Below are 22,890 nucleotides of genomic sequence, written 5' to 3'. Positions count from 1 at the left end.
TATTTATAAGGCCTGTGTTAAACGAGGAAGAGATCATCATAGGGAGATGGTAAAAGGAGTTTAAGAAGAAAAAGGTTTTTGTCTGTTTGTTTGTTTGTTTGTTTTTTAGTTTAAGGAAGAGGGGGGCTTAAAGTTTTACATAGCTACTTTGTTTTACTCATGAGTACACTGTCTTTGTCTTCAGACAAACCAGAAGAGGGCACCAGATCCCATTATAGAAGATTGTGAGCCACCATGTTGTTGCTGGGAATTGAACCCAGGTCCTCTGGAAGAGCGGTCCGTACTCTTAACCACTGAGCCATCTCTCCAGCCCCTGGTTTGAGTTTTGATGGACATCCATGCTGGGATTGTGCTGGAAGCAGAGGAGGGATGATGTGGGCAAGGTACAGCATGGGGCACACTTTAGGGGTAGTGATCTTTACCTGTGTACCTTCTAAAGGAACTCCATTAGCTCTGCTTCTTAGACCTTTCTTTGTGAGGCGCCCATTATATTTTATCCTAAGCTTAAATAGTTTCATGGGATATAATTTTCCATCAGGCTTTGGATAGTTACTAAAATATAATTACCGTTCTACACTGCAGACTAAATCTATTATATATGAATGGCACAGGGACGGTGCATATCATCCTCTCATAGAACTTTAACTTAATATAAAGCACAATGCAATTTATGTTGAGTAATCCTGTTGATTGCCTTTTCGTGCTTTGCTGTACCAAAAGATGCTATCTGAATATTTCAAGCATCAGGTATCCCTCGAGCACGAAGAGTAAGCATTAAAACTCATTAGAAGCAAAATCTAGCGTATGAGTATGCTAGATTTTTAAGTCATTGCCAAATCAAGTAAAGTTGTGTTAGAGAAACCATCCCAGTGAAATGCATTGAGCTTCTTTTCAAATGAATAGATACATGAATGAGCCCTAAGCTCAGAAAATGTGGGGCTCAGTATCACTGTTACTTTTACTTCCTGTTCTGTGGATGAAAATGGTGACAAATTTATTCGCACAAGGAGATAATATAGGCATTTCGTTATAGGAATGCCACTCAACTATTTGGCCTTACCTATAAAAGATTGCATGCATAATAGTCTATTATAAAAACTATTTATAGTCCATTAACTAATGATTGGTTAGAATTATTAAGAAATGGAGGCTGTTTCATTTCTAAGGCATCCGAGTCTAATTAGCCTTAAGGTCTAGGACTGGATTTTGGGTTTTCTGCCATGTAGTGTTAGAGAGGGTGATGGGAGGTTATTTGGCCTTTGGAAGCCAGATAATGGGTATGGGAAAGCTGCTAGGGGCCTAGAGGCATGGATCACAGTTGGTCGAGTGTTTGCTTTACATAAAGGAAGCCATGCATTCAGTCCCCAGCACTACATACACCCTGGTACAGTGGCACAAACTGGTGATCCTAAGCCACATAGCAAGTTCCTGTCTTAAAAAAAGATAATGCTGAATTAAAAAAAGAAAGATGTGAGGAAGGATAAAGCAGCTACAGACTTTCACTTACCAATTATATACATACATATATATCAAATATGTATGGGGGCTGAGTCTTACTGTTAGTTCAGTTACATAATTAACAGTTGAGGAAACCTTACCTTAAAGCTTGCTTGACACTGCCCTGGAAGGAAGGTTCCTGTGTTCCCTTTGCTATCCATAGTCTAGTTTGAAGGATATTGTTTCACAGAAAGGCACATTGACCAGTTGCCCGGATCCAGCTGAAAAGCTACAGAAGCCAATAAACTCGAAAGCATTACTAAGGAAGAAATGTTTCAAAAACCTTTGACTTGATTCCACTCCTACAGAGACAGCCAGTCTAGCCTAAAATGAGCCAATATTTTTTCTGCCAAGAAACATGAAAAGTGCTCATGAATAGAAAAGTCATCACCTGGGAAATTTTAAGAAAAAAGAAAACGTGTCCTTTGGCAGTGTTTAGAGATGGCTGCTTCCACAGCTGCCCCAGAACTGCAGGCAGCTCCAATTCACCAGGTGAACTGACAAGAAAGCCCTCTTCACAGAAGTGGAGTTGCACTTAGATCACACACACGAAAGTAATTCCTTACATATAGTACATCAGTTACAGCTGGTTTTAATTTGTGCTTTTTCAATGAATGCAAGATGGGTTGGAGGACTTCCCTTAACATTTGTGGAGGATCTCAGAGGCCTATAAGACAGAAGTCTGAAACATTTGTAATACAATGGGATTCTGCCAGAGTAGCAACTTAAATGAAAGAGTCCTTCAAATGGATAATGATGAATTAATTACATCAAGTCCCTAGGACTTGCCCATACAGAGAGTCTGAGTGTATGAAATGGTAGATTGAATCCACTGAGGTTTCCCAGACAGAACTGTGGAGTTCTAAGCATGCTGCTCCTACAGGCTTCTTTATTCCTGTGGTTGTCTCAATACAGGCTCAGGGATTTGAACACTTGAACCTCAGTTATGGTGCAGTTTGGGAAGGATTAGGGGGTTCAGCCTTACGGGAGGAAGTACATTACCAGGGTCAGGCTTTGAGATTATATAGCCTTTCCCTATCTCCAGTTCTCTGTCTCTGTGTTTCTTTCACGAGGTGGATGGTATAATCTCTCAGTTTTCTGCTTCTCCCACCATGGCTGCCTGAAGCTATGTCTTCTTACCATGACGCTTACCTCTCAGGAACTGTAAGCACAAATGAATTCTTCCTTTCCTAAATTGCTTTGGTCTTAGTATTTTGTCATAGTATCAGAGAAGTAACTAATACAATCCCCATTGCCTTCACTTCACATGGAGTCCAAAGCCATGTGAGACTAGTGAAGGTTTATTATAAATACCCAAAATTCATAGAATTGAAGTTATCATATAACAAAATATATTATCTTAAAATTTTTAGATTTTAATGCCTGATTAACTGATTATAAGTATTTTACTGTTTATATCTATACTCTATCTGCTACACACACATATGGAAGAGAGACAGACAGACAGACAGACAGACAGAGACAGAGAAATGGGGTCTTGCTGTGTAGTCAAAGCTACCTTTGAACCCATGATCCTCATGCCTCAGTCTTTCAAGTATTGAATTTATAGACATAAAAACAAATAGTTACTTAGGGAATTGTATCTCTTATTACATTTATTTGTTTAGTCTGTGTGCACATGTGGGTGGGATGCAGGTGTCATGGAGCAAATATGGAGATCAGAGGACAACCTGTAGAAGTGGAGCTCCTACAATGACAAACCTAGAATGTCAGCCTCAGTGGCGAGGGCTTTTACCCACTAAGCCATCTCACCAGCCCATGAACTATCATTTTTGCAATCTTAGTTTTTAGAGGTTTTACTTTGCAGACAGGGCATTGACTTTAGGGCTATGAAGCAGAGTAGAGAATAATAGGGGTGGGTGTGGTGAGAAGGAGAAGGGTAAAGCATAGTGCTTAGGAAAATACATTTTATGTGACACAGAGAAACTTGGCTCTAGTTCTCCAAAACACTCCTCAAATGGCTTAAATTATTTTATTTAGTTCTTATGCACAAAATGAATATAAAATGATCCTCTGACAAGGTCACAGGATCATTACAACAATCTGTAGAGCTGGAATGTACAAAGGGATTATGAAAAATTCAAGGTATTATGCAAATGACAGTGGTAGCTTTTAGAAAGACTAAATTTGCTATGGGTTTTTGCTTGTCATTATGGGAATTCAATAAAAACTGTTGATGGACAGATTCTGAAAGGACCTACCTCATTTTCCATGTCTGCAGCAAATCTTTCCCATAGCTGGGCCCCTTCCTCAGCCTTGATGGCTCAGCCTCATGATTTTCCCCAGCACCACCCCTGACTGTATTAAAGTATGAGGTCCTAAGGGTCTTTTGCCAGTTCTCTAGGATGCTTCCTTAGGAAACTTGCCTGCAAATGCCAAGTTACACATTTTTCTTTTCCCTGAACAAAGGAAACCAATAGATTATGAATGACTGGTTTTTTTCTTCAGTTAAGCAGGCCAACATTTCTGTATTCTTTTCCCCTTAGACAACTATAAATTTGCATTGAGTGAGAATAAATAACATATGTGATTCCCTGTTTCAAGTTCTTTCATTGAGATTAGAGATAAAACTTTTTCTCCCCTGAGAAAAGATGCAGAAGGGGTTTAGGATAATTTAAGCCCATGGTTAGAAGGGTTTTGGACAACTCTTTACTGTTATCTGCCATTTACTAAGATTCCTGGCCTAAGACTGTCCATTTGAGTCATAAACACAGCTTTTAAGCTAAGGGCCAAAGACACTGTGGGTAATATTTGAAAGCCATTTGGGTAAGATTTTATGAAGTAAAGAAATGATGTGTGAAACATTTATCTTGTGCTTGATGCTTGGTATCCTGGAATTTTGCTCTTACGTTCATTAAATGGATGTTTCCTCTGACCTCAGAGAGAAGACATCTTTACTTTCAGCCAAATCCAATATGGAGGAACCAGTCCTCAGTGCAGAGCTTTTTGACCTCAGCATCACTGTCAATGTGGGACTGTCCCTAGAATGCCTTGAAACTGGAATGGACAAGAACTGGACCTCAGATCTGTCACCTTCCCAATTCCTGGAGCACAGATGTCCACAGAATCCTCTCTGCTCTATATAGTCCTACATCCTAAACTCCTAGACCTATTTTAGATCTCATAGCCCAGAGCCCCTTCATTTTGTGTGGAGAACAAGTTGCCTGTCAACCTTCCACAATGGAGCCCCAAACCCTATTACCCACGGGCATCATAACCTAGTCTTTGAGCCCATTTCTTCTAGCCCAACTCTTTAATGCTTGAACTTCCCTAGAACTTACATTTAGGTATCAGTTCAAGAAACATTCCAATGAAAGTTAGCCATGCTGGGAATTTTGATGCTTCAGTGGACTTGGCATACTTGCCATGAGTCATTTAATTCTAAACGTTGACATGTCATGTCTGTTGCTGTGGTCTTCCTGATGTTTGTACATGAGGTGCACCATCTCCTATTCACCAACAGTGAAACTCATCCAACAGACCTCTACTGAGGCCAGAGGGTATCCTTACACACTAACTAAATATTCTGGGAGCCTCAAATGTCACCCCAAGGCCAACCAAAGAATACAGAAGAAAGTATCAGCTGTATGGTTTGTATAAGCCTTTCTGTGGTAGCTTCCGTTTGACAAATGAATTGGAGACCCTTTCAATCCTTTTCACGTGAAAGACCCAAGTGAGATACAAACCCATAGCCTGCTGTTCGTCCCAGTTCTGATTCTTCTACCACTCGGTCACGGCACGGGAGGCGTGGGTCACTTTCACAGTCACTCTCATCAGAAAAATCTCCACAGTCGTTGTCACCATTACACAGAAGTTTCCTCTTTATGCACCTGCCTGCAGTCAAAATCAAGGAACATGCTGTTTGTAATGCTAAATTTCCTCTTTTGCTGAAGTCAGCATGGGCACATTAGCTTTGGAAGTGAGTAGCTAGAAAGACTTGACTTCGTTCCATAGATGACATAGCTAGCCCTTGTTATACAACTGACATAGCTAGCCCTTGTTGAGGAGTCATTGCACTTGGGAATACGTCTACCTATGAACATATGCTAATGTGTTTTCACTCACAAGTGTAGACAGAGGTCCAGAGAGAGCACCTGCAGCCTCAGCTTACCTGTTTCACACTGAAAGTCATTCCCACAGTTTTCCTGTACCTCTTCACACTCCTGAGTGGGTTCACAATGTTGTCTGTCTCCCAAAGCATCAGCACAGCTTTTCCCCTGAAACTGTCCAAAGACTTCAATGCTTCTTGAGCGAAACTGTAAACAAAGAGACAAACAAACAAACAAAAATAAAAGCAGCTGAAAATATTCTATATCCTAATGAAAAAGTGGATTATGGTCTAAAACAGTGGTTCTCAATCTTCCCAAAGCTATGATCCTTTAACATAGTTCTGCATGTCGTGGTAACCTCCAAGCATAATTATTTTCATTGCTACTTCATAACTAATTTTGCTGCTATGATGAGCTGTCGTGTAAATATCTGTGTTTTCTGATGGTCTCAGGTGACTCCTATGAAGGGGTCATACAACCCCACAGGGATCATGACCCACAGGTGAAGAACCACTGGAATAAAGCCATACACACACACACCACTGCACCCCTTACACCCAAATGACTTTAAGATTTAAGAGAGAGATGGAAGGCACTGTCTTTGACCTCACTTAATGATAGTGCTCTGCCTTCTAGATTGTGGAGTAAAGTATCAACACTTACCCAGTCTCCTGTGGAACATGCAGCTCACTTGGTCAGGTTCAATTCATTCGTTACCTCTTTCTGGACTGGAATTTGCTCCTGGGGGTCCCTACCTCACGGCCATTTCCCTGAAGGGACCAGTTTTCAATTGAGGACCTAGGTTGGACGGATTCAAATACTTACCCTTTGTTTGAGGCAAGGATCACACTGTGACCACTGACTCCATGTGCTCATTCTGCAGTCTATTGGTAGGAGGGCGTCTGCTGATGGCTCTTCCCTATAACGAAGATTAAAAGGTATCAGTTTAAAATGACCATCTCGTACACCTCTTTCCCAGAAGCCTTCTAAAAATCCATAACACACACACACACACACACACGTACATAGTATGTATGATATATATATATGCATTTGTGTATATACATGTTTATGAATGTGTCTGTGTGTATGCATATGCACATGTGTGTGCATGCAGTTGAGGTAAGAGGTTTACAGAAGTCTTAGTCATTCTCTGCTTATTCTTTAAGACATGGTCTCTCACTGGATCTCAAGCTCCTGGATTTAGCTGGACAGGATAGCCAGCCTGGGGATCTATCTGTTTCTATCTCTTCCTCTACCCCAGTTGACATACAGATGTACCCTACCATAACTGGCTCTCAGTAGTGGCCTGGGGATCTGAACCCAGGTCTTCACGCATATGTTCATTTTACCAACTGATTCATCTCCCCAGCCCACCCACACTCTTTACTGTGTCTTCCATGACCCTTGGGGATATAGTGTTTTGTGTTTTCAATTCATTCTTTTGTTTAAGTCTGGCTTATCAACAACAGCAGTAATAAGCGTGGCGAATGGCGGTGAAGACAACCAAGGTTGATTCTGACAGGTATTTGACATACACTCATCTCTTTACAAGTATGCGATGGATTCATTGGAACTGGAAATGTTCTTTCACTTTCTTTGTGCATCTCACTTACCTCTGAGAGGCTCGGAAAGCCTGGAGTTGCCCAGTTCCCTTGCAAATTTAAGCTGGCCAGTCCAGCCATTCCCGTAGCAAACGCCTCGTAAATCAGCACCCCCACCTCTGCCTGAATTCCACACCTCTGTTTAAAAATAGATGTTTACCTGCCTCACAGTCCACATCAAGACTTCCTCAAGATCTTTTTGAGTTTTAGCATCATGTGTTTTAGCGCTTCCAGATTCCCTCCCATCCCTAGGCACAGTGCCTTTATTTCTTAGTCTTATTTCTCAGGAATTCTAGTTCTGAACTGTGGCTGTTCCCTTGGTTTACCCTTGGTGTCTCTTTTCATCGAAGCCTCATCTTGGGCACTTAACCTATTAAATGATAAGAAAGAGACAAAGCAAAACCAAATGGAAGCTATCCAACAGGAATCCTACAGGTGTTTTACATCTTCTTTCCTAGTCTGGGCTTCTATCAAAATTTTTGCACCAGGAGGAGGTCCAGGTAGGTTCAATCCTTCCATAAGAATGTTGTAGAGCTCAGCTCCAATTTGTAGCTGATTAGCTGGGTGTGGCTTCCGTTTTAAACTCTTCCTCATAATCATCTACCTCCAACTGTACTGTAACATATTATATTAAGTAAGCCAATAAATGAACAGACGAATCCCCCTCCCCACACTCCTCAGTTTCTGCCAGCTACGTCATCTCTCTCCTGCTCTGCATGCTAACACATTATTCTAAAGATCGCAATAAATATCTTTATGTCTCTTTTTCCCAGTAAGTCTCTCATCCTTCAGCCCTCCATGTTCCTCGAGCCATTTCAAAATGAGCCTTCACTCATTTTTCCCCCTGAAATTCCTTGAAAAAGTAGCCTGCGCTCCTCCTATCTACCTTCTTACCCACCAACCATTTTCCAACTCTTGCCCGTGCATTCTGCGCTTGCTCCTGAGACGACTGTCACGTGGTTCACTCTCCTCCCCTCAGTCCTTATCTTACTGGCTCTCACCATCTATGAAAATTGACCACTGTTGCTTTTTAAGACAATTGTTCAGTATTTTCTTTTATCCTATTTTTAATTCCTTTGCAGTTTCATGGTTGTGGATGATGATCTGAGGTCTCTTTGGCTCTTTTCTTCCGTTCTCTCATTCTCCTTCTCCTGCAGAAACTCTTCCTCACAGTCAGTCCTTCTTTTGGGTGTGATCTACTCAGTTTAGTTAAAGTTGCTTTCATTTAATTTCATGATTAATTTATCCAATGTTATTAATTTCTAATTAATTTTATTCATTGATTTAATAATTAGACCTAATTTAATTTAATGTGGGTGAAAGGTTATTTTCTGGAATGTACATAACTTATCACTGGCTACACTTCTGAAAAAAAACCATAACTCTCTCTCTCCCTCAGAAGCCATTAACAGCCAACAGTCCTCCAGAGAAGGGCATGTCCCATCCATAAGGATGTACCCAGTTTTGTTCAGGGTTTGTGCACATATCAACAGCTGTAGTGAGTTCGTGTCATGTAATATGTCCAAAACCATATTTTTGCTGGACATCTCCCCATGCTATGGCTCTTTTTTTTTTAACATTCTTTCTTCCTTCTTCTCCAATATCCCATGATCTATGACATACATTATATAAATGTCTCTTTTAGGATCAAACATTCCACCAATTTTTCGTACACTGGGCAACCCTGGACCCCCTTTTCTCAGATCTTTTCTCTGCTGTTTTAGATTGCTCCACTCTCCTTTGTAGGATCCTCCTCCTCCTCGTTAGTCTTTGAAGTGCTATGTATTCACTGAGGTGCTGTCATTAGATTCCCCTCTCTCTGCCTTTCCACTCTCCTTTTCTGCCCTCCTCTCCCCTCTCAGATCCATGGTTTCCACATGTGTGCTAATGACGCCCAGACAGAGATAAACGTGCTGTCCAGACATCTCTCCTGAAGTTTAAACTTTGGAATCTAATTCTCAATTCTACATCTGGACTTGGACATCTTCATGGCCCATTGACCTCAATGTTTTCCCAAATGAATTCATTATTTTCCTTTTCTTTCAGGACTGCTCTTTCATTTATGAGTTATCCTAGCCAGAAACTGGGTGTTACTTGTCTAATTCTCTATTCCCCCTCCTCATCTCTACATCTAATCGAGCATTGAAACCTGTTGTTGGCAGTCTTGTAAATGGTGTTCCAATTCATCCTTACTTCCTAATATCTTCCAGATGTTCTTCTGGTCTACACTAACATAACATCTCTTCTAGCTGACTCTGATAATTTCTTTCTGACTTAGTTTGCATATGGAATCCAGAAGGATTTTTTTAGAATTTAATGTTATCCTGCTCCTACTGAAAATTGTCTAATAGTTAGAAAGACTACATATGTGACAAGGCTTAAGTCTTCTAATACAGTGTGGAGAATCACTCCCAGAGATGTTTAAAATCCTTGGACTGTATGAATATTGTTATTTACCCAGCAAAGGACACTTTGCAGACACAATTCTTTGCTTTTTAGTGGAATCATTCTAGTACCATGGGATCTTAGAAGGAGAATTGTTCAGTGAGGAATAAAGAAAAAGGAGGCCAGAGAAACCCAAGGCCTAAAAGAGGCTCTGAAAATGGAAGAGTAGAGTAATAATTACCCAAAAGTCCTTTTGAAAAAGTGATAAGGGAACCTACTGCAGAAGATTCCTAAAATATATACATTATATCAAAGGAATCTAAGTGGACTTACCCTATAATAGAAAGACACTACCTCAAGTGGACATCATACACTATCAAAAAAAAAGCAGTCAGTACTAGAAATGGGTTATATATTTCGAGTTATTGACCAATGGGATTTCATAGACAGCCCCCCACTCAAAAAGTCCAGGCTGTGGCTGAAGCACTTGGTCACTCTTCACAACTTGATAGTAAGGCTCTACTGCCAAAAAACATAACATACTTATGTGAGACAATGTGGAGAAATCTAGCTAGTACTCAACTGGTGCTTCCTTTAGTGATTAGCATTTGTATCCCTGGAAGGTATTTTGTATGTAACACCAGTCTCATCAGGTAATGAACATTGTGAGCTACAGTAATAACTTGCCTGATCAGAAGCATCCAGAGGCGTGATAGTGGCACAAATGGTACGGGGGTAACCAACCACTTTTTTAAATTGGTCAATCCATCCTGGACCAGGATTAGCCCTCATCTTCTGGAATTACAGTCTAAAAGTATGTAACTCATATGCAAAAACTCATAGCAGAACCTCCTTTCCAATAAGCTGAAGTATGCGTGTATGTTTTGAGAAATTTTCTGCTAGAAGTTCTCCATTAAGGCTTCATTGGAACAGAAGGGTCCGAACTAGCAGTGGCTGATATACTTTGTGTCCTGTAACTGACTAAACTTTATAATCTTGAGCTATTAAAGATAGTAATTTGGGGGAATTGATAGATGGTTTAATGGTTTTGAGCAGTTGTCCTTTCAGATAACCCTAGTCCAATTCCCAGCACCCAAGGATGGCTTGCAACCATCTGTGATTCCACTTTTAGGGGATTGGATGCCCTCTTCTGGTCTTAGAGGTCCCCAGGCATACAGGAGGTACATAGACACATGTACAGGCAAAACAGTTCTTCCTGGAAACAGAAGGACAACACCCCCAAAGTTGTAGTAGAGATCTGATTCAATGGTAGAGTGTTTTACTAGCAAGAACAAGCTTCCAAGTTCAGCTTCCCAGTATCACAATAAATGAATAAATGAATGAATAAGTAAATCTATTTACATCAATCACATAGATTAGCTCAATTTCTCCAGAAATGAGCTTTAGGTTTTCAAAACCATGTTTTAAAAGGCCAGTCAGATGATTCTCGTGTTCAAGTAATGTTTGAAAATACTTCTTGACAATCTGGTGGAAATCCATGCTAACTGAGAGTGTGAAATTATCATAGTGTGGGAGTGCTCATTCTGGCCACATCACCCAGACCTGAGGTTAACATTGGCTTAAATATGTCACTGAACTGGCCTATCACTGGTTTCCTAAATTACATTAGGGTTTGTCTTTTTTTACAACTCCATGATCCCTTTCAACATCTTGTTGCCTGAAACATGATAATCAGTTCCTTATCTATTCACTCATTCCTTATCTAATCACTCACTTAGGTGAACATGTTAGCATTTTGTCCCAGCATCTCCCCGAGGGTTTGATTTCTGAAACCACCCTATAGGCCAGCACTCTGAGATCTCTCAGCTGCGTGCTATGGCGCATAGTAGAGAATCATGCTTGGGAAGCCATGCCCACTGAAATACTACAAAGAGAATTATAATTTTTGATTGGGTAAAACTTGATCCTGGCCAGTGACTGGGACTGCTCATCTGCCCATACACTGGTGACTAAACCTTGCTAGAGTGGTCCTGGCCTCATGTTGACCGTGTATGCACGTCCTCATCCCTTTCTCAACAGTTTACTTAAGGACTCCTTCCATTTTCACGGTTTAACTCACAGTTTGGACTTTGTACAAAGCACCTGATCTCTACCTTTGCCCTTCTGGACTGTGATTTGAATTAATTCCTTCAAGAACACATCCTATCCCCAAAGGAAGATGTTTGAAGACCACATGCTTGCCCTGGGCACAGTACTTACACCCCTCTTTAGGTCTTAGACTTTGTGTAGTAATTTGCTTGGATCAATCAAACAATAGAAATTTAATCTCCCCCCCCCCAACAATTCTAGAGAAGGAAAATCTGAAAGCAGGTAAAGTGGGGCTGGTCTCTGCTGAGGTACCACTCATTGTCTTCTGGATGGCAGATTGTCATATTCGCTTCCTTGTATCTCTTTTGATTAATTATTTCTTTTATTTTTTGAAATTATAATTACATAATTTCTCCCTTCCCTTTCCTCTTTCCAAACCATCCCATGCATTCCTCCTTGCTCCCTTTTAAACTCATGGTCTCTTTTAGTAATTGTTGTTACATACATACATACATACATACATACATACATACATATAAATACATGTAACATGCTCAATCTGTATAATGTTACTTGTATGTCTGTTTTCAGGGCTGACTGTTTTTGAGTAAACAATTAATGCATTCTTCCCGGGGTAAGACTATTTCTCCCACTCTCAGCATTCTCTTGTTGCGTACAGATCCTTGTGCAGGTTTAAGGCCACATGAGCACTCCCTCATGCTCTCCAGCATGTCTATTGGTGTCCTTGTTTAGGCAGTCATGTTGGTGAGACTTTATGGGTGTAACTTCTGATGTTCTTAAGAGACACAGTCTCTCAGCCAACTACCTGTTCCTTTTGCTCTTGCAATCTTTTCTGCCCCTGTTCTTCAGTGATCCCTGACCCTGAGGTGTGGGCAATGTATTGAAGTTGTATCCTTTGGGACTGGACTCCCCTGTATGTTCATGCAGCCTTCCTTCTGTCTGTGTTCAAATTTACTCTTTTTAAAGACACTAGTCATATCAGATAGAGCCTTGCTTTTAACCACATGTTCATGTAATGATATATTTTTTAATGCAACAAATATAGTCACATTGGTAAATACTGAGCATCAGGAGCCCAATTCAGGTTATGAACTTCAAGTGGTTTTAATAAAACAACAACAACAAAAAAAATCTTATACTTAAACTTCAAATTAGTGTTGTTAACTTTTATTTCTCTTATGTCAAGTTTTAGACAGACCCCTGTCTGTTTATTTATAGAGGGGCAAGATTGCCACAGTGTGCACATGACGGTCAGAAGACAGCTTCTATGGCTCAGTTGTTTTCTTCTACCATTTGGTCCTGGTGAACCAATTGAGGTCTTCCGGTTTGGCATCGAGTGCTTACCCATGGTAGGCTTTATAATACTCCTTTCTAAGGTCACTTCCATGTAAGCATTTTATTTTGACTTTGGGTGATAAGTGTCACTTATTATGATTTGCTGACAGGAAATACAAATGGAGAAGGACATTGCTTATCCCGAGTCAAACTTACTGGTTCAGAATCGCCCAGTTAGAACAGCTGCACTTGGTTTAGTGCCGATCGGTTCTGCTGCTTCTGTTTGCTTCCGCCCTCAACACAAATCGTCTTTGAGATAAGCTGAGCTTGCTCAGTGATTTCTGGATGAAATAGCCTTAAGATATTTGTAGACACTTTGAGATGTAGAGAGTACAACTTATTTTTTATACGGTGCGTCAATTGGACAACATAATTCTTGCCTGAATCTACAGCCAGCTTGCAAAGGGACATGATGCCAAATGGCACAAAAAATAAACCGAACATCGCACCAGTCCCTGGTTATTTTGTCCTCACTTTGTCAGGTGTCTGGCTACCCGAATGCATGGTAAAAGCAGGACTCTGAGGAATTAGTGGGGGAGACTAAAAGGTTATGCAAACAGAGTGTTATTGAATAAGCACACTGCATAAATATTAGGACAGGAGACCGGTGACCTCAAATAACTCTGCCTCTCTTCCACCCTCCTAGCCCAACACTGCCTTGCCAGCCCCTCTGACTCACTCAGCAGATAATCTTCTGTAGCTTGAGGACTGCCTGTGGACAGGGCTCACCGCCTGCCTGTCATCCTGCTAAGCTATTATTAGGCAGAGCAGAGCTGTTTGCTGGGACGTTCTGGGCCCTCAGATGGAGGGCCTATCAAGGACAGCCCATGTCGCAGTCTTTCAGTCTCAGCTGGGAAGGTGAGCCCCAGATCAAAGCTGTGCACACCAGCACACAGGGGATCTAACTCCGGGCCAGAAATGCATTAAAGGAGGGTCCTGTCTTCCCACCGGGAGAGAAGTTTCCAGAACTTCGGTCCAAGCAGGAAGGCATTTGCTGTAGGAGGAATCTTTAGCTGTGGGGAAATCTCAGCTAATTGGGACTGTATGCTAAATTCACATAGTTCATGAAGATTAAAAAAAAGATAATAAAACGCCCAGAGTTAACATCTTAAGGCACATCTCTGAGTTTACAACACTTATTTTATGTCTTCTCAAGGACCCGGTATATGAGAGCATTTACTGAGGACCTGCTACACATCAGGACCCAAAGGACCAAAGGAATATCTGAGATGATGATTTCCCCAGGACCTGTTCTCCTGGGAACTCATCTTGTGGTGAAATTTAGAAATACCCACAATTTACTGTTGTCAAAGTCCCACTGAACCTTGTGATATCCCCCCAAAGCTACTGTAACTCCAATCCTGAACAAAGAATGGTTTGAAAGCCAAAAACAAAAACAAAAACAAAAAAACAAAAAAAAAAACAAAAAATAAAACCAACCCCCCAAAAAAACCCTAACCAAATAAACAACAACAACAACAACAACAACAACAACAAAAAACAGTGAAATCATTACACACACACACACACACACACACACACACACACACACACTAATACCTGATGTTGCTTATTGAATTCTTTCTACATGCCTGAGGCAGAAGCTTGAAATACATCACACATGTGGTAACTTAACATTCACATGAAAACACTACCAGATGAATTCTGTCGTCATAAGTGTATGGACTGAACTGTGATCCCTTGCAAAAAAGAACGATACTCTGAGGTTCCGAGACCTGGTTGGTCCCTGAGCATGTGAATTTATTTGTAAATAGGATCGGGGTAGAGGTGATTGAGTTAAAATGGGTTTAATGGAAGTAGGCCCCAGCCCAGTACACCTGGTGTCCGTGCAGAAAGGAGAAATCTGGAGCCTGGGGAGATGACTTGGTAGGTAAAACGCTTGCTGTGCAACCGTGAAGACCTGAGATTGACCCCAGAGTGACAGAGTGATTTTGGCTTTCTCAACATCTTGATGTCAGACCTCCAGCCTCCAGGCGGGGAAACAGATAGCTTGTTTAAAACAATTAATTTTTGGACTTTGCATTGGCAGCCACAGGAACCAACCACAATCAGTGTCTTATGGATCAGGGAACCAACGTACAGAGACTCTGAGTCGTTCATTCCAGCCTGGGCAGCTTCCAAAGGTGGTTTGACCTCAATGCTGATAGACAATGGTGGCTTGTTGTGAGCTATGGACGTCTGAAGAAAATACATGCTCAGAAACCATTTGAAATATTGCTGCTGTGTTGTTCAAGTACATGGTCTCATGTAGCGCCTGGAGTCTCTGAACCCTTCGTCTTAAAGGGCACAGCACAGAGCGTTCCGGGTGGGACCGTTCTGGCACATGCTGAAGGGCATGTTTGTGGAAGTGCAGGAAGCTCAGTTAAACTGGAGAATGCGAATGCCAGGATCTGGGGCCAGCCAGGGGTCTCCCTGCCCCTGCCTGGAACATGAGTATGACCAGACCCAGGAGGTGGGAACCTCAAAGCAACTGCGGTCGTCCCACAGCCTTTCTGGTTTGAGCCTCCGTCCAGAAATTTGAGCTGTTTAATTTTTTTTATAAATACCTTAAGAGAGGGTCAGGTTAATTACAAGAATGCCAAAGCTGCCTTCAGTAACAGTCTTTGCACACAGACCTTCTGAGTTAAGATACCGGGAAGGTGAAACTATTTTCTGAACAGAGAGATAATGCTTAGGTATTGTCCGCAGAGGAGGAGAGGAGATGGGAGGGAAACCTGGCCGAGCACTCATCCCAGAGCTCATGTGGGTCTGAGCGGATCTCTTCTGAGAGTCCTATCCTGGAAAATGAATCACAACCCACGTTTGGTGGGTGGAGTCCAGACCGATTCGCCTCTACCTCAGCCAGAAGGCAGGCAAAGGTGGCATAAGCTGGCTAGCTAAGTCAATAGACTTTTGTTAAACTTAGGGGAATAGGACACAGGACAAGATTAATGCAGACAGAGGAACGGCGTCCAGGCTTGTGTTGGCATCAGGGCAATTTTCTGTTCGGCCCTTAGAGAACAAGCTGAATTGGACCACATGGGTGTGCGTCTTCTCCCGTGATGTTTACATGGTAGGAAGGGACAGCCTCCAGCAGGTGTGATCTCTAGCAGTCCTGGGTGCAGCGATGTACAGGGGGCTTTTACTGTCTTGTGGGTTTATTTGCTGGGTGTGTTTGGCGTCACACTCTGCTTTCTGTTGCTGACACAGAATGCCTGATGGGGGTGATGTGTGCAGGAGAGAATTTTACTCTCTTCACAAGTGACTACAAATCTCAAACAGCATCGCCTAGGTATCTGAGGAGAATTTCCAGGGTTGTATCATAACATGGTCACTAGAAGCAAAATGGGAAGTTTCTGCATTCAGAAGGGTCAGGTGTGTAAGGAGACTCGGGTTGGAGGAACAGCCTAGCCAGATACCTGCTAGGAGCCACTCCTGCTAGGCTTGGCCCATTCCTCAGAGTCGGTCCATTTACGACTGAGGAATCCTGAGACCTTCTACTCCTTAAGGGCTACACCACCTCTTTCTGCTGCCACAGGGGACTGAGTTTCCAGTACATGCAACCTTGGGGACACCCTTATACCATATGCAAACCATACCTTATGGGTTTTGCAACCCCAAGTAGGATCAGATAAGAAGGAAATAGAGAGGCAGTGCTGGAAGAAACCATTGAAACTGCACCCTGACAGTTCTTGGTTAGAACAAGTAGACCCTGAGACCCAGAACACAAAACGTGGGCCACAGAATGGGATGTCACAGAAAAGAAGACAAGACAAGTAGTTAACCTTTGCTTAATGTGGGGCCAAAGGGCCACACAGCCAACAGTTAAAAAGTATTAGGTTTTGAGATAAAGGACAGAAAGATTTACTACCTTTGTTGGAAACTTCTCAGCCTATAGACACTGATCAATACTGATTTGTCACAAACTGGCGACAATCCCCCCTCCCCACCCTATTCTAAATATTTAAAGAGAATATCTTAGTATTGACATTTCAGTTCCTTCTTTAGAACAAAGTCCCAGAAGCATGAGTACACTTGTTTAGAAAGTTTAAATCCTGGGGATTTTATACATCACTGTTTAGCTTAACCTTTATTGTACCTACTTTGCTGTTAAGCCCTGGACCCTGAGACAGCAGATTCCACAGTAGAATTCCAGAGATAGACAAGTCACAGACTCACCGGGGAGTGGGCTCTGGGGCCTGTGCATTGATCTCCAAGGCAAAGATTGCAATGGCTAGGGTGATGGTCACGCCTGAGGCCATGCCGCTCCTCCTAGGCAGCCCTGGAGTCCTGAGAAGCATTTCTTTGCAACCAAAGGACAGGGAATAATAATTGCTCATATATGTTCAGGGTTTTGTTTGTGTTAGTTCGTGCTACCTAAGTACCAAAGTCCAACGAATAGAGAGTCATTTATTGTAATTCCTGGCTGCTAGTTTCCCTTATTGACAAAGTGTCATTGTGCAATAAACTAAAAAAAAAAAAAAAAAAAAAAAAAAAAAAGCAAGCTAAAAGCAACCCAATCAGATCAAACAAATTCCTAGCAGTTCTTTTCTTGGGAGATTCTGGAAGGGCAGATTAAGAGAGGCATAATTTATGGGAGAGGCCTATGGAATAGTCTCATAGAGGCCTAGGTTCAGAATAACTACAGAAACAGCAGGATGAAAGTCAAGGCTTAGGTGGGGACATATGTATCTTTTTTATATGTATATTCTTCTGAAAAATACAAAGTAAGTGCCACAAGGCTTTAGCAATAGCTACCAAAAAGGTAGGAATTTCCCTGCCACGAAGAATGCTGCTTGCCGGACATCTCCACATTTTCCAGGGCCTTGGAGAGGGAGAGGTTCTGGAAGCACTGAAGAATGTGGACCATGCGACCTTTCTGAGAACATTGGTTGCACCAGAGAATGACCTGTGGATGTTGCAAACATGGAAGTCTTTCACTTTCTATCTCACTCAAATTTAACGGGCGGGGCTTCTCAAATCTTTCCATGTGTGGCCAGGGTTGGGACTTAGCATACACAATGGGGTGGGGGGTGGGGAGAGCAGAGAGGTGGGTAATGTTTTATGACTTTATGATGTCTCATGACACTACTCTTATTTATTGTGTTGTTTGTCTGGGGCAGGGTCCGACAAGGCAGTTCAGGCTAGCCTGAAACTTGCTGCAGCCCTTCTGCCTAAACCCAATTACTGCAGTTACAGGTATGAATGCACATCCGGCCATTCCTAACAGTTTTGTTTCGTGGAGACAGGTTTGCCTCAGACCTTCCCATGGCACAGCTGAGAATGACGATGAACTCCGGGTTGGTCTGCATTTCCCAAGGGCAGAGATCTCAGGCTTTCAACACTGCATGGCTTCACAGCACAGTTCTTACAAGATATTCACAGAAAATTATTAATTACAACAGAGCAAATCCCAAACGTTAGCAAAGGTAAAACAGATGTCTGGTTGGTGAGATGACAGAGCTGTTTGGTTAGTTTAGGACCATATTACCCGTGCCACTGATGTTAAAGTCTCTAATCTCCGCCTTTTCTTAATACTCTTCCTTTTCCCATGCAAAGCTTGAGAACTAGTTGAACTAATTCCACTGACTTCTCGGCTTGTTGTGGAGACCACGGGCTTGCTTGACATTTAAGCCATACAGAATCATCAGGTAATGAGACTGATTCTTAAAAGTCACAGCTATGTCATTGAGGGAATCCATGCCACAGGGACACTTTCCATTCACCTTAGATAGTGACATGTGAGTGGCATCTGGACTCAGTCCAGTTCTGCCGGCTTTGTCACAGTACATGCGAGACTCTTCTTTGGTCTCTGTGGATACTCTCAGGATGTCTTTGGACCCAAGGACATGAACTAAGTTAGCACGGGACACTGTTTTATGTTACTGAGATGATGATAGTTGATTAGGCTGTGAGTCTTTCATTTGGTAAGTTGTCACAATTGGACATGGCAGAATCACCTTTCTCCTGGGAGACTGTCTTGAGGAGTGGAGGGAAGGACATTTTAGTTGGGATGGGAGGATATTCTAAATTGCTACTTAATTTAATCATCAGGCTACACAATGCAACAGTATGAATAGAATATAATAACAGTTCTACAAGTTGATACTGTATACTCTATAATGTATACACTCTATGAATAACATGGCTTTTACTTTTACCCTGTCTTTAACTCTTCTAGGCTCCTGACTTCTATCATGTATCTGACACGTTTGCAAGTGAGGCTTGTGCTTTGTGTGTATCTTGGAGAAAGAGAGGGTGAGGATGAATTAAGCTGGAGGAGCAAAAACAGCATCTTTATTGGGATAACACACAAAAGCCACCAGAGGTGAAAGTGGGAACTTTACAACATGCCGGCTCCTCTGTAGAGGCCAAAACATTTAATTCTCGATGGCTCTATCACGGAGCTGAAGAAATGCTGGATATGGAGGTCTACTATCTGCTCATCCCATCCAAGCGTGAGGCGCGTAGTGTGTAGGTTTTCCCACCACTCTTTTGAGTGCTGCCGTTAATATTTTAATCAGCTCATGCTGTTTCCGTGGTGCTCTGTGTAGCTGACTACCCCATCTGCTCGCTCTAGCACAGGACCCCAGTGGAAGGCAGCAAACTGGCCCATTCTTAGTTCTAGGGGTTTCTGCCTTGAAGACACCTCTTGGTTTTCTATCAGTAAAAATTTACTTTTTCTTTTTCTTAAATCTCATGTTGCTGAATTATACTTTCACATAATAATATAACACCTTTCCTTTGCCCATTTGGAATGGTAGAGACTCTGACCAGGAGCATGAAGAGGTTTTGTTCTTGTTCTTGTTTCGTTTTTCTTTTGTTGTTGTGTTTTTCCTAATGTGGAAAAAAAGAATGTGGTTCAGGGTCATTTCCATTTGGTACTTTTAAGGGTATATAAGACAGTTCTTTTCAAAGAACTTTTTATTGGTAATAATGGGCTCTCTTGAATGCCCAGGAATCTCAGGTTGGGGATCCTTGGTTCATTCTAAAGCTTCTCCTCAGCGACCCCCCTCACTGACCTCTCAAACTCTTCTCCTTCCCTTGCAGCACTTGCCTGGGATAAGGTGGGGTGGATCAAATCACTGAATACAGAGAACCTGGGGCCACCATGAAGTTCAGGTTTTAGGTACGCCTGTGTGTTGTGGTTCTCAAGGCCTAACAAATGTAGCACACCTGTGAGCAACAGGAATTAACAGATGAATGAACGACTACAGAGCCATAGGGCTGCATTTTGTACATTAAAGTCAGCTTCCCTCAACTCTGTCCGTCAAGAACTGCATTCTGTTCCTTTGTTGTCGGTTCATCTTCCCTTATTATCACACAGACGCTCACACTTCAGCGAGCCGGCTTGTTCTCGCTAATTATTTTATTTTCTCTTAAGAATGTTCATTCCTTCAGATGAAGGCATCTCAGAGTGTGGCACATTGAACCCCCTTTCCCAGAATCTGCTTCTTATTTTAAAGATAGATCCTTCAAAGTGGCAACTGATTATATACATACATTCACACAGGTGTGTGTGTGTATGTGTGTGTGTGTGTGTGTTTGCCTGTGTGTATGCATGTGTGTATGTGCATTTGTGTGTTTACATGTGTGTGGGGGTGTGTGTGAAAATTACTTTCCCCCTTGACGACCCTGGCCCTGAGGTCAAGATGCTATTCCTGTAGCTTCTGTGCACTTTTCCATTCCTGTAGCCCGTCATCCCCGATGGAGGTTGAGAATTGCCACCCAGCTCCCAGAGTGTTTACTCTCTTATTAAAACAGATATCTTCTCCAGTTTCTAGCTTTGTCATGTCCTACCCACTTGTGTCCCAAACCAATCTCTTAGGTCAGTGAAGGAAGCAGGAGGCAACTGTCAGGTCTACCTCTCCAGTCTCTTCCTTTCCCTCCCTTTTATCTCCTATGTCTAATACCCTCACCTCCCAGACTGTAAGTGAAAATGTCCGTAGTACTCAGGAAATAAAAGGGACAGAGGTACTTAAACATACTCTAAACATCTCTGTGACTCTACTCCAGCGGACTTGGGTTACCCTTTACCCTATTCTTCTTAAAACAACAACAGCAACAACAACAACAAGAAGCTAAGCTAATAACTGAAGTCAACCATTGTAAATACTTGACCTGAGGGAGGATTGATATACACCTATATAAACAGCCCTATAAGGAAAATATAGTCATGAAGACTTTCATAATTTGTCTTTTGTTTGTTTGTTTCCCCTTTACCTATTGCAAGCTTCTTGGTTACTGAGAAGCCCACAGTGTGTTCTCTGTAGAGACGAGTCCTCGTGACTTCTGTCTAAGGTGGAAGTTTGTTTGTAACTGGGCATACTACTCCAGCAAGGCAAGGTCAAACTATCTGGGGTACTCGTGAAGTAAGATGACAAGTGGTTGGCCCGGGTCCATCGGTGTCACTGTAATGAGGACATGTTAACAGATCTGCTGCTAGTGTATGGCTTTGTTCATATCCATGTGTGTCAGATAGATTTAGGACATGAGTTCTGGTTATTTTTAGTGGAAAAGAATTAGTTAAAAACATGCCATTTCCCAGAACACATTAGGGGATCTGTTGTTGAGCAATCTCATTAAATGGTGATAGCTTAAATATTTACCAGGCACTTGTGGGCAACCCCCATCTTTCAGCCAAAGACTTTATTTTGAGCAAATGCCAGGCACTGGGGTCAGAGTCCTCACTCATCAGGTAATTCCAGGGTCAGCCACATTCCTGAGTTGGCTATGCCCAGTCATTTCCCACCCTGCTTTCAGCACAGGAAGACAGAGCAACGCTGCTGGCTTGATGGGAGGGTCTGAAGTTGAGGGAGAAGAGACTGAAGTACAGCAGTAGGAAAACACACCACATTTTAAAACCTGGAGACCAACCTCACATGAGCGGTGATGGTTACTGAGTTCTCTCATTGGGTTATATAGAGCGGAACTATTGTTTTCTAACTACTTCCCCAAAGAGAGGTGTTACCTTAAGAAAACCCTCACCTTTTCTCTTTCTGTTGCATTCGTGTAAGAAACCTTAGGGTTGTCTGGCTGCTAACATTCAACTCTTTGCTTAGATACATTTGATGCTTAAATGAAGCTCTAGGGTTCTCACAAAATATAAAACTTTCGGGATAGGTAGAAATACCATGTCTACTAAAGAGTGTATGGGATAGATTTATTCCCACTTTTTAGGGCTACTTCAGTAAGCACACACCTTTTTGTCCCACAGCGGTTCTTACTGCATCTACATGATGACTTCTTAGACATGAGCAGTAGTTAACCCTCCGCACGTGCTTACATATTGAGCCACACGGAAAGAGAACCAAACATCTCATGACAGTGTGCACCAAAAAAGATGGCTCCTCCCCGGTAGCTTATCTTTAGAGTTGTTAGGTTTGACATTCAGTCTTTTGTATTTTCTAGAACCTGCTTTAGGATTTGTCCCAGGCCTTGTTGAAATGAGATTCCCAAATGTAAACAAGAGTACTATGACAGAGAGTGTATTTAGCTGACCACTGACGTGCCTGTGTGTCACTGAAGGTCCTTGAAGTGGCTAGTACCCACCCAGACTGACCCCCTACATGTTTGTTGTGTGGGGTCAAAACATGACTGAATAAGAGAAGCAAAAGACAAAAGGCATGAACCAATACCGTCCAGTGGCCATCATCTGACAGGATCTGGAGCAACTCCTATCTACCAAGTCCTTTAAAGTCACAGACAGGGAATGTGTGCTATGGGCATGAGAGGGACTGACATTGAAAGAGGCTGGACATTAACTTGTGTTTTTATATCACAGATTTCCACTTTCTCTTATCATTGTGACAACCCAAGACGTGTATCATTAGCAGTTTCTCTCCTTCTACCTGATGCATTTTATACCTTGCAATAATCAATTCAAAAGCAGGAGTCAAATATGAGAATGAGCTAACAGCGACACGAGA

At 42.1% G+C, this 22,890-nt stretch overlaps 1 protein-coding gene and 1 long non-coding RNA gene across 2 annotated transcripts in view; one reads left to right on the top strand and one right to left on the bottom strand.

The window, feature by feature from the left end:
- Positions 1-17,274, bottom strand: part of C9 (complement C9) — a 48,250-nt gene extending 30,976 nt beyond the window's left edge. Inside the window, exons 1-4 of the mRNA NM_057146.2 lie at positions 17,141-17,274; positions 6,393-6,486; positions 5,630-5,774; positions 5,205-5,352 (exon numbers count right to left, since the gene is read on the bottom strand). Coding sequence (NP_476487.2) covers positions 5,205-5,352; positions 5,630-5,774; positions 6,393-6,486; positions 17,141-17,262 — 509 coding nt within the window. The 5' untranslated portion in view covers positions 17,263-17,274. The remainder of the gene's footprint in view (positions 1-5,204; positions 5,353-5,629; positions 5,775-6,392; positions 6,487-17,140) is intronic.
- LOC120100732 (uncharacterized) lies at positions 13,425-14,486 on the top strand. The gene is made up of 2 exons (XR_005500716.2): positions 13,425-13,819; positions 14,118-14,486. It is a non-coding gene; the product is annotated as an uncharacterized LOC120100732 (long non-coding RNA).
- Positions 17,275-22,890: the final 5,616 nt, after the last annotated feature.

This window comes from Rattus norvegicus, chromosome 2 (assembly GCF_036323735.1).
Source record: "Rattus norvegicus strain BN/NHsdMcwi chromosome 2, GRCr8, whole genome shotgun sequence".
Lineage (NCBI taxonomy): Eukaryota > Metazoa > Chordata > Mammalia > Rodentia > Muridae > Rattus > Rattus norvegicus.
This window is presented reverse-complemented; position numbering and strand designations above follow the sequence as displayed.